The sequence below is a fragment of the Ammodytes marinus genome (assembly GCF_949987685.1).
Source record: "Ammodytes marinus genome assembly, chromosome: 18".
NCBI lineage: Eukaryota > Metazoa > Chordata > Actinopteri > Uranoscopiformes > Ammodytidae > Ammodytes > Ammodytes marinus.
The window spans coordinates 15,502,925-15,515,653 of NC_137222.1; the positions used below are offsets into that span (position 1 = coordinate 15,502,925).

The 12,729-nt window shown below is 39.8% G+C and overlaps 1 protein-coding gene across 1 annotated transcript in view; it reads right to left on the minus strand.

Annotated features, from left to right (window-relative positions):
• LOC307265518 (matrix metalloproteinase-17-like) overlaps window positions 1-12,729 on the minus strand; it is a 58,723-nt gene that overhangs the window by 34,750 nt on the left and 11,244 nt on the right. Inside the window, exons 2-3 of the mRNA XM_080047270.1 lie at window positions 2,820-2,952; window positions 2,555-2,690 (exon numbers count right to left, since the gene is read on the minus strand). Of these exons, the coding sequence (XP_079903396.1) occupies window positions 2,555-2,690; window positions 2,820-2,952 (269 nt within the window). The remainder of the gene's footprint in view (window positions 1-2,554; window positions 2,691-2,819; window positions 2,953-12,729) is intronic.

The following is a 12,729-nucleotide window of genomic DNA, read 5'->3' on the forward strand; positions in this document are numbered from 1 at the left end:
AAGGACATTGTTAGTCGTACCCAGGCGCACTAAATTAAGCCATGAGTGGGCAAGTCATTGCTTCTAAGCTAATATTATATTCTAAGTTAACTATTTAAACACAAAGGGGCAGACCTTTGCCAGATCAGGGACTGACATATGTAACAGGTCACATTTGAAACTCTGCAGGTACTGAAAATCTCTGTGTCTGTGAATAGCTAAATAGAAGTCACCGTTCAATTCCAGCATTTGAATGAGTAGCCGGAGGGAGTTTGTGCTCACTGTGCACCATACCGACGATGATGTCAAGGAACAGTGAAGGACATTGCATGCTAACACATACACACATTTGCATTTTACTATGTGTTTCATAGCAATATATTTTAATTTGGAACAAATGAAAAAAGTCCAGGAATTCTGATTTGAACATGTGTTACATAGAGAACCAAGTTGTACTTATGACGCCTTTCTTTATACAAATGTTATATTTATATAGCACATCAATATATTGCAGTTCTCCTCTATATAAAATAAAAAGATTCCAGATTGTAACATGAAATAAGTGAAATCGATATATTGATGTGATATATTTACAATTTTCATTAATCTGACTGATGTGCTGGATCAGAATACTAACATTTAATATGGCGGGCAGATTGCATCTGACTCATTAGCTGTTTTGCGCATTATCTCCATTCTGTCAGCTCTGTCGTTTGCCCATATAATCTAATGAAGCAGCCATACCATGAAATATTAGATGATAAAAATATATAATTTTTCTCAACCAAGCAGTGAGGCAATGCTACAATATCAGATGAAAAAGACTAAAGCGTGAAGCACACCCAGAGAATTACAGAGGAGGCCAATCTTTGCAGAATATCAATGCTTTGTTATGGGGCTTTGCTTAAAAATGTGCCCCATATGGAAATCTCTCTGGATCTGAAGCCAGCACATAATCCACAACTGTTCCTGTGGACTGAGTGCTGTGAATGCAGAGGTGCTTCACTAGGCTGAAGAAAAACCTGTCTTCTTTCAGATTGGATTGAGCTAACAGGATTTGATTGGCAGCAGCAAACAGAAGAAAGTTAAAGACCACCAGGAGGGAAGCAGTGCATACTGTTCTGTGCTGTGTGCGTGTGCGTGTGTGTGTGTGTGTGTGTGTGTGTTGACTCTGCGGATTTCGCAAATTATACCTGTATTCATATTCTGCACACACACACACCCAACCACCCACCAGCTCATGGCCACTCATTGTTGTATCAGCCCCGATTAGTTTGCGTGAATCATAGCAGACCGACCTTATATCACTACCTCCGCCTCATCTGTCAGACAATATGCTGTGGTGTCTCATGCGGTCACTGATGACCATATTCTTATATCATGGGAAAACTATCAAATAAAAGCTCTCTACCTCTCTCTATTTAACAAAACCTTTGCTCCATATGAAGCAAAGGTAGCATTTCTGAACCATTTAACAAACGTTCCACCATAAATCCTGTATTTAATACTCACCACCGCGGGCTTAAAAGGTGGATCTAAAAAAAGAGTTTATCATGCTGATGACGGCAGCTTTCATCAGCATGGGATTCAGAGATCAAATTGATTCCAACAGTGAGGCAGATTCAAAGCGCAACTATCTCGAAACATAGCCCAAAGCACTGGTAGCATTACACAACTCTTTACTATTGATCCTAATGTTCAATAACAATCCTTTCTTTTACAACTCATTATTCAATGCATTACCTATAGGCAATGGCCGCGAGTGGGGCAGGCTATGATGTGACAAGGAAGTACAGTATAGTACGTTCTGCATTATCTGCTAGAGTTGGGATTATTCGAAACATAGGTAGAAGTGGATTGAATTGGATAATTTAGCTAACGTGACACACATATTTTCAGTATCGTTCTGTACCTTGCCGAGAGGCAGAATTGATCCGGAGAGAACACAATTTCCGGCCAGAGGAGGAGTCCTCTAACATAATTAAATTTGACTTTTGGCGGAGGGAGGGGGACATTTCTGACTTTCTGTTGACAGCACTGCACTACAGTGATGCACTTGACTGAATCGTACTGCATCAGGCTCAGATTAAGTGATTATACAAATTACACTAAGCAAACTCTCTTTTACATAATCAGCACTCAACTTAAATGTGGAGTCAGCGATTCTGGAGAATGCTTGTTGTTAAAAACTTTTTTGTCAAACGCAGTGAATACCTCATCATGATCAGTTATCTGTCTGTGCTGCGTATGTGTTGAAAAAAAATCCAGAGTTAGTACACAGCCTAGGATCTGAAAATGGGCATGTTGCTAGCTACGATGGGCCCCTTTTAAAAACAAGCATTCTCCAGAATCTCAGACTCCACCTTTGACTACTACCCTCTGAATATTTATAACGTTCAAAATTAAAATAACAAATTTCAAACTCATCAGACCTCTTAAAATGGACATGTTCTTTGCCTGTTGTGGTAAATAATGTAACCTGCCTAACCTCGTACTAAGTCTATTTATGTAGCTAACTGAAAATGAATGGTATCATCATACTTTCTTATAGCCCATATAGTTCATGTATCCCTACCTCCATGACAGGTGCCTCTTATCCCATTTGTTCTGAGGGATCAAGCCTCGTTTCCTGCGGCCCGTTGTCACCTCGGCTTCAGACACATCGGGCAGAGAACATCTGGGTGTTTTCATCAGACCCATAGTGGCTTGGTCTGGGGAGGAAAAACATATAGCTGCGTTGGTTGTGTATGAGTGATGCTTATTCAACTCTATGCATATCTCTAAGGCTTTCTTGACTAGGTTGCCTCTGATTCCCCCAAATAAACAACACAGCGGCATACCTAACACCCCGGTCTCCTTGAGCCCTCCGTACTTCTGCATGGCTTTGATGGCCTTGGTGAGGGCCTCCTTGGTCTGGAGCTGACCAGTCACTGGGTCAGGGGGCGGGAGGTAGCCAAACTTACTCAGCCAGTCCTGGAAGGGGAAACAGGAGATAGTTTAGAGTTCAAGAGTCAAGCCCAGGCATTTCAAGGACTCTGAGTATCCCAAAGCTGCTGAGAATGTCTGACACCTGTTCATGTTTACTGTCTGTGGACACTGTTTGGGTCAACGTACATTATGAACATTCCCGGTTCTGTAAGAGTGTAAGCAGAGAAGCAATTTGAGTGTGTATGAAAATAATTCATTTTTTCACCCAAGGTAATGTTAGTATTATGTGTACAAAAGAGATGGTGTTATTTTACAGTCTCTGCATGTGTGTATACATATACCTGCATAAACAACCTATACATTGATTCAAAATGTAGACAAACAAACACACACCAACGCTCACATGTTCACAAAAGAACCATAGTCCAGCGACAATAATAGCCCTGTACAGAGTCTATAAAGGTTATTAATGCAACTCCATTTCCATTTGAGACCGATAAAGATGCTGCCATTTAAAAGCATCCCCATGCTGAGTGCATTCAGGTCTAACCGATGGATGCGTTTGAGCTCCAACTTGAGTCGGGCTCTTTTTCTTCTTTCTTTCCTCTCTTGCCCTTTCTCCCCTGAGATATTTCTTTTTGTCTTGTTTCTGTCTACCCTTCATCCTTCTCAGCCCCACTAAAGCCTTCTCCACCTCACAATCCGACAGCCAATAAGAGGTGGCGGATTTTAAATAGCTTTTTGATCAGCACTTATCACAGGTGAGTGATACGGATCGATAGCACAAGACATCCCTTCTTTATCGATGCCGGGGAAAATCCCATTAACTCTTATTTTCAGCTCTGGGCTGGCCCATGTTTGCCTCCTAATCCTTGGCTTTGCCATCCCTGCAGAGGATGGCTCTGGAAATTGAATTGACCCAAAGCAACATCAGACAGGATGAGAAACAACAACAATTTTCTGATAGAGTTTCAAACTGTAATGCCAAGGGTAAGCTGGAGAGGTCAAAGAACTTAAAAGGGAAGCAGGTAAGTTAAATTGACTCTATGAATCAACAAAGAAGTTGCAGTGGCACTGTTTTCCAAAAGTATTGAAAAGGGGTAAAGTAAACAATACAAACGTTGATAAACTGTTTAACTGTTGGAGGGATTACAACTTGGCTGACAGCTCATGGTTCATTGGTTTACATTGCATTGTTATTGCGATGTTGGCAAAAACCCAGAATTTCCTTTTTTGAGTTAAATGTTCACATAGCAGATATAAACTATGGTCATTACTATGGAAATGACACCCAAGTCATACTAAATGACAAAGCGCATTCGTGTAGGCCTAACTGCGTGCACTGCGTGAATGTGCGTGCATCCACTCAGGTTTAGATTCTTATTTTGCTGTAAGCGAGGCGTGCGAAGTGGTGATGGATTTCATCTGTGCCTTCTCCAAAACCACAAGTCCTTGTTTTGACACCCTACTCATACACTCACTACATCAAACTTTTTTTTTTGTGGAGCCAGCAACCAATTTAAACCCTGGCATCGTAGCTCACAGGGGGGGAGGAAAAAAGCTGTAAAACCTTCCAACGAGTTCAGCAACAAGCCGAACCCCGCTAAATTATATACAAGGGATGTCACTGTGTTTAGGTGAGACTGGATTTACTTTTAAAAATGTTGCACACAAGTCGTCTGAGTTCAAATAGAGAAATAGGCCTAGAAAAATCGAAGATTGCTAGATAAGAAAAAAGTAAAAATTTACCTCACAGACGATCAACTGGGCCAGCTGCTAGGTGGAATCAAGATCGTTAGAAAAAAAGGAGGACGGAATAGCGAAGTTTAAATTATTAACATTCAGCTCAAATTTTAATGAACCCAAAAAATATTGGTGCTTTTCTCCTTTGGTGCAGAGTTGGAAAGAAAAACCCCAAATCTGGTCAGTACAACTAATTCATCCTCTTAAAATCTTTTGATTAACAATAAGGGGACACAGATGGTGGACTTTTCTTTAATAGCTCATTAAGATACAGTACATAGTTGAGCACAGCAACACAAATAACTACACACTCGGAATGCACAAAAATTGTGTGCATCAACCAAGTATTTCTATAGCGCATTCCAAATGAGCAGCCGTCATTAAAGCCTTTGATGCTACGGGGCTACGTTTGCCTCAATTTGCAGCAGAGTTCTGATTGCTGTGTTCTGTCCTGCATGAAATAAGAATATGGACTTTTACTTGATTGAGAGAGAAATGTCAAGCGTAATCAAATGCAAAACCAAAAGCGTAACCAAAACATATTGAATGGCACAGTGTAAAGTTCAACCACTGCCTCAAGCGACAAACCAACTAACAATGTATTTATTTGGGAAGCTGAGAGCATATGAAAAAAAGATAGAGGAGAGCAGACAAAAATAAGTTCCCCCATTCCCCTGAAATAATCAAAACTTTAAGTATGTACACAGTATAAAGAAAAATACCAAAAAAACATTTGTCTGAAATGTTTTATTGTGTCCGTCCTGACTGAGTTTGACTTACTTTTAAGTTATGAGTCACTGACTTTGAACAATTGCGACACAATAATAAAGAAATCAATTGAGAAATGAAACCTCATATCTGACAAAGATGTATAAACGTTAAAGTTCAAGACAAATCATTTTGGAATTAGTATCTGAAATCAAAATCCTTACGTCAAAACTCTACGGCTACACAAAAATAAAGTTATATAACATCCATTATTCAAGGAAGTAATAAAAAGATGTGTCAAACTGACACAATAGGACTCCATAGGACTTAATACATCAAACTTATGAAAGGAATAAGACTGCAGTCAACAGCACAATAAAAGTCAGGTTTAATGAGCACATAGGCACAGCTCTACATCTTGGCCCAGCTTGGTATTCCAATGCTTTATTATCAAATCACAACCTTTTATTTTTGTAAAAATATCTTTTAAGGAATTAGACAATGAGTAACACTGCAAACAAGCAGATCACAGAGAAATGTAGCCATGGGTTTATGATTTTTGATTTAGATAATAAGAGCCACATAATAATAATAATAATATGTGAAGGGCAGTTCTATTTGTGACAATGGAGACAACCTCACAGTGTCACTTACAAAAACGTATAGAACTTTCTCTTTTCTTTGTGTTTTTCTCCTTGCAGTGAAGTCAGAGCACCGGCTCAGCTGCAGTCCGGCAGCACAGACGCTGCTATTCAATAACCTCAGCAGAGCCAATGCTTGCTGACATGGGGCCATGACCCCTTGTACCAGCTCAGCACCCAGGGGGTCTGTAACACATAGCCTACTTGTTGCTCAAATGAACTGCACAGTCCTGGTATATTATCATTCAAAACTGATTGGTGTGTTCAAGCTTTTCCAAACTATAACAATGAAATTGTTAGGATCCTGCGTTGAGGATGTCACGTGCCATTGTGTCGGAAGACTAAATCCAAAATTGCAATACTGCAAGTCTAAGAACCCCAATAACAGTGTACCCAAGTTCGCTGTGCATTTTCCAATGTGCTTGAATCAAAACTTCTATTTAGTGTAAATGTGTGTTCACCCAATATGTCAATCGACATCCACTCATAACAGTAAATACTTCAAAGAAAGGACTTGGTCATAAAAAACTGATCTATTGCCAAGGTGAGAAGATCAATAGTATTTATACAGCGAACAGATTATGTATTTTCAGAAGCAAGTGACTCTCAGTTGACAACACAACACATCAATGCAACCATTTTCAGGTATGTATTTTGGGTTTCTACTAAAAGCTGTTTTCATGGTGTAGTGTCCAAAATGTATTCAGAAAGGTCGAAGTGGAGAAAAAGAGAGAGGGTTGTCTTTTCTCATACTGTGTGGGAGTCTGTAGACACACCGGGTACCCATATCGATGTTAAAAAAAACATCTTAAAAGGCCATTTTGCAATAATCCTTTTTTTTCCCCAAATTGCTGCTTATTTAGTCACTAATATTTCTGGTCACAGCGAAATACTTACGATTTGAAATCAAGTTTTAAAGTGCCTTCCTGCATGGTCCTATCAGTTTTCTTCAGCTTACTCATCTATCACGTCTCACATTCATGACTGTGTAAAACGTCATTAGCGACGCCGATGTCCTCCAGTGCTCCGCAAATCGACATACCCATGTTTTTCCTCCCTCTTTTAGCAGAATCATTTAAATACTGGCAGCTGTGCGGCATTTAATCAATCTGAACAACGACTCATCCCTGTCAATATGCCGACATTTATCACTCGCTGTATATTTTGTGGGAGAGGGGGCTGCACTGATGCACTTCACTGTGGTACAATTAGACATCCTCCTAAACCAAACTCATCAGTTGATGTACCACCAACAGCAGTACATTTTCCTCAGCAAATTCAGCTCTCTGTCTCATGGCATGATGTCTAGAAAAAAGAAGAAGCTATTCCTTCTTTGATAACTCTGGTTGTAAATAGCATTGATCAGGGCCCCATTTTGCCAAATATGCAACGTGAGATCAATTATTTCTCATGTTCAATAACGGACTTCTGGGGGCGCCCTTAGCTCAGTTGGTAGGGCGTCCCCCCATGGGCCTCGTCCAGCAGCGGACCCGGGTTCGAGTCCCGCCCGCGGTTGTTAAAAATTGGTTATTTTAGAATAAGTTTCAAAGAAAAGGGTGCTTCATCAACATTTTACTAGTCACAACTTCAAATCACCTTTGTGCCACTTTCACACTTCGACAACGAAATTTGAAACCATTGCTGCCAAGACAATCCAGCTAAAAATACTTAAAAGGGCCTCATGGAGCTTTCATATAAACACACAAAGCTTCTGTTTACTGTTAGTCTTCCTGACCAAAATGCGCTATGTGTCCTTGAGGTCTTAAAATGTGCTGAATGTGCTTCCTCAGAAAACATTTGCAAAGGTTTTCCTAAATGTTTGAAACCTGCATTGTTTGCATTCAAGGTAGTTGCTAGTAGTCTTCTTCTTCCCTGGCTTTGTTGGCACATTGCTGCATTTCCTGGTGCGTTACAACCACCCCGTAGATAAGTCGAACAGTGCAAAACCATTGGCAGGAATGAATGTGTAATGCATAAGCTGAGTGTGTCTGCATGTGTCTGAGGATACAAAACAGGGGCCACCTTTAAAAAAACATTTCTCCCTAGCCACACCATTTGGACAAACAAAATCCAAAGTGTGCATTTAATGTAAAACATGGAATGAGGCTCAGAGCCTTGGACTTTAACTTGAAGATCACCTAGAGATCACCTACAACACAAGAAGTACACAAACAGAACACACATAAAGACAGTAGACAAAAAGTGTCCCTATTCCCACACTCGTTAACAAGAAAGTAGCTGCACTACAATGCCTATGCATGTGCATATACCTACTCATATTGATACAGACATACTGTACGTACAGTATATCCATATCCAGACATTGCATCTAACGTTTTACCTTCTCTGCATATTTTCTGGCAACCAACCAATGATTTGTAACACTAAATCATCGTGAAATGATGTGTGGCACACAATTTGGCACTGTAATATACTCCAGGGCGCATGCATTGCAAATTTGAATGTGAAGCATTGAGATAGCTGATCACATATTGGTACTCCAGTAGAGTAGAGTATAGTACCTTTGTCTACTAAATTTAGCTCATTAACACAAGTTCACACACACACACACACACACACACACACACACACACACACACACACACACACACACACACACTGATCCAAGAGATCATGCATAAATAAAGCACAAACATGTATTCACGTTTTCTCATTACAATATCAATTCACTGAGGACCAAACACAATCTGCCTTTCACTTCCTCACAGTATACACACACAACACATTGGTGAGGCGTGGAGGTGGTGTTAGAGGGTTTGACTTACTCCAAGTCTGTGCAGCAGTATCTGGAAGGGAAGGATAATTTATCAATGTAATCCTGAACCCTGTTCCCTCTAATCCTTCAATACAGCAAGGTCTGGAGTATAGACAAGGAGCTACAAACTCATTCAAAATCAAAATAAGAGAAAGACATAGCAGGGCCTACAAATAGTCCTAAATCCTAACAGAGCAAACGTATGGTATTGTTGGAGATGTAAGGTAGCAATGTCTGACATGGTGCATTACCCAGATTTTCCTTGGTTAAATCATGCCTCTTCAAAGCAATGTGTCACAGTGGACAAAACAGAATGAGCGAATAGCAACACATTTGAGGTAGAAAAAATCCGGCTTCATGTGTGTGAGACATTGATTAATGTGTACACTTTTTTAAGTGTTGCTGTGTGGGTGAGTGATAATGATGAAACAGTGTTTACGTGATTCAATACATTGTGTTTTTTTGTGTCTTGTTAATGCAATTACATTTTTAATCTCATCCATTCTATTCACATATTTACATCCCCCCCACACCAAAATCAGTGTTAAAGAAGGGGGAGGCCCAGGCTCTGAAGAAAATTCAACACTGCTGCATAAACTGAGACTTATCCATGTTAAGCCGATTAAATGAATGTGTCCGACAACAGAAACTGAAAACATTTGCAAATCCAAACACCAAAATCATGAGTTTTGCAGAATAAAAAAATAGTAAAGGTGAACTGAAGTCCAACTGGAAGCACATTGACATTCTTTTTTTCAGCCCAAACTATTGTCAACATGTTTTTAAAGGAACTATTAAAACTTTGTGGAGATATTAGAAATACTCCATTTCATTTCTGCTGGCTGGAGAGGCATGTCGGTAATCGGCATAGTGTGTTTGACTGACAGAAGCCTACAGGCTTAGCTCCGGTAATAAACACTGGCAGGGACACAACAAGCTTACATGCTATGGTTAAAACAGCATGTTGTAAGCAGTGGTCGACTCCACACCAGCATATAATCCAATCAAAGTGATTTTTGCAGATACGTTCGATGTGCCGCAGCTGACTAGCTAATGAGCTGGCCAGCCTGCAAACTGACATTAGCAGTGCGTTTGTAATTCAAACCCATGCAACTGTTGAATTGACAAATGAGTTTCCTGTTTCAGCGTGACCTCCAATTGGTCCTGGCAGACTCAGAGGTCAAAGTCCGCTGTTGTTTAACTTTGACCTTCAAATAGAAAAACAACTGCATGGTACATTTGAAAATTGGGAAGTTTTTTTTCTAACTGTGTAGCCTATACTCTACTGCACCATCACCTTTTTCAAAATATCACAGCAATGGAACTACAAACTGCAGTTGTTAACCTCACAATAACACACATTATTTCATGTTACATTTGTCGGACCTGGGACCTCACATCCTGTTTTGGTCGTTTAACTTGTCTGTCAGCGGACACGGACACACACACACCCGCACACTCCCAAATTTAGTCCTGTGAATATGGCATCACCACAGCAACATCTCTAAAAAGCCGATTCCGTTTTGCCCTTGGCACGTGGCCTCCTCTGTCCCACAATACCTCACTGTTTAGCTCTGATGAACAGCTGCAGAGTCCCTTCATCTTCACCCTCGCTGACAGGATATGAGTCACTGGGAGGCATTTAACCTTGCAACCTCACTAACTCTCAAAGGGTCCTGAAGAAGCACAGTCCATCATAGTGTTTACATTGTTCCCTATACTACCTCGGGATGAGGTCAGACCTGCAGCCGACCTCCTGGACTTTTAAAAGGTTACGAAGCTGCACTTAGATGGAAGACAAAGTTTGAAAGAGTGAAAGTATTTGAAAAGAGAGTGTTGCTTTAAAGGTTTTGAGATACCATCATGGGAGTCCAATTAGTAAATGCCAATTAGTGATGAAGCTTTCTCTCCCTCCTGGGTGCTTTTTGCTTTGTTTTTGCTTATGGAAAAAGGAGGGGGGCACTCATTTAATTCACACAATGCAAGCCCTATGAGAGCAAGAACGAGCAGACAAAGGGTTGTACACTATACATTCATCTTCAGGCAGCATCAATATATTGATTTACAATTACAATACAAAGGCCTATGCTTTTTATAATATAATTTAATTTACGGGGTGAATGCGTTGCCAAAAGGCCAAGACTGTCCGTAGCTTGTTTAAAGGTAAATGGAATTTCAGCCAAAATTAATTTTAACAATAACACCTGTGCTTTACCTACTATTACAATGTCTCTATAAAAAAGGCCTACACCAGGCTTTCTCTGTGTACATGCTTTAAATATAGTAAACTCTGAGGAATAGGAATATCTTCAAACTGTTTTTTATCCATCTTTAAAACGATTCACCTCATGCAGGGACAGAAAATAATTGGAATGGGAGCCGATCTCAGCTAATGCAGGTCATAACCAAAATAAGTAAATCGTGCAGAAATAAATTTTGCCATTGACTGTTTTTGCTGTGGGCAGCAGTGAAGAGCGATTTCTGATGTGTGCTTCAACTCTGGGCTTGAAAACATAATAAATATTTTTAAAGTGAAAACGAGAGCCATTGGAAACAACCAAGCAGTTGATTACTGCATTTTCCTGAATATAAGATGATATTTATTTTCTGGAAATTACATCTGAGAAAGTGGGGGTTGTATTTTCTGCGACACTAGACATTTCTGTGTTCACAATTTATTATATAATAATTATAATGTTGCCTCTCTCACAGAATGCAGTGAGCATCAGTCCCTTTGCAGAGTAAGCTTGTTACATTGAGATACTGTTTCATTATGGGTCGTTTGCAGCCTTAATATTGTGATTTCTTGTGTAGCATGTGTTTCTGCCCCGTAGGAAATTAATCTCTGAGTGCAAACAGGTCGAAACCATGTCCTGATATCTTTAAAAGAGAATGCACTGGGAACTTAACCAGTCAAGAAGACAAGAACTACTGTAGACATTGAAGTATCTGGACTGGTTTCCATTTAAAAAGGTGGTAGTTTGAAAGATAGAATGAATCTGCTGAGTCAGGATGAGTTAGGTGAATAAAACTTACTTTAGTTAAAGGATGTGACCCTTCTATCCATTCCTAACTAGATAAACAAAGTAAACAGTCATTTTAGAATGTGTTATACCGTAATACACCACAACATGAAATAGCTAAGTGGGTGGTAAAAAAAACCTAAAACAAACAGGTAACAGCTAAAGATTTGTGAGGATGTCAGAATGTGACTGGATATTTAAAATCTACCTGGATGAGCGAGATGTACATCCTCCTTTGGTGAGATCCTCTCATATTTCACATTTACAAGGGGAAAATCCTCAAGAAAGAACGCTTGGACTAACAATACATCTGGGAAACTGTCTCAACCAATAGTGCTTTCCACAAACAGGTGTAGGAAAGGCTCTTATGGAAAATAATTTCTACTTTTGGATATGACTGGGAATATGATGTATCCAGATTATCACCATTTTTACGACTACACAGAGAGCCAATCTTTCATTCCTTTCAGTTCTTAGTAAAAGCACATATTTTTCATCTTAATGACATAAAAGCCAATAAGCACATATCCCACGGATTTGAATGTCTCACATCACACAGTCCTCAGATTCTTCTGTCACTCTTCCCTTCTTTCAACCTTATTTTATCAGAACATCCATGGGTGTTTGCAAATTGCCCAAAGATGCTATCATTATTCAGAGCAGTTAGTAGCAGCTTTCCATTTAAAATCACCAGCTTATTCAGAGAGAGAGATGGTTTACTTAAAGTATTACGTTGGGATGATGTAGGATCCAATGAATGAGAGCTTGGCTAAGTGTGTTTGGCTGAAAAGCTCCTTAAACCTTTCCAATGGCATGTCCTTAGCTTAAACACAATTTGCTAAAGGAATGTAGGCTTGAGTGCATTTGTGCAAACAGATAAAATCAAAGACGGACTGTATAGAAAGAGGGGGGATATTGAGGGCAACATGCA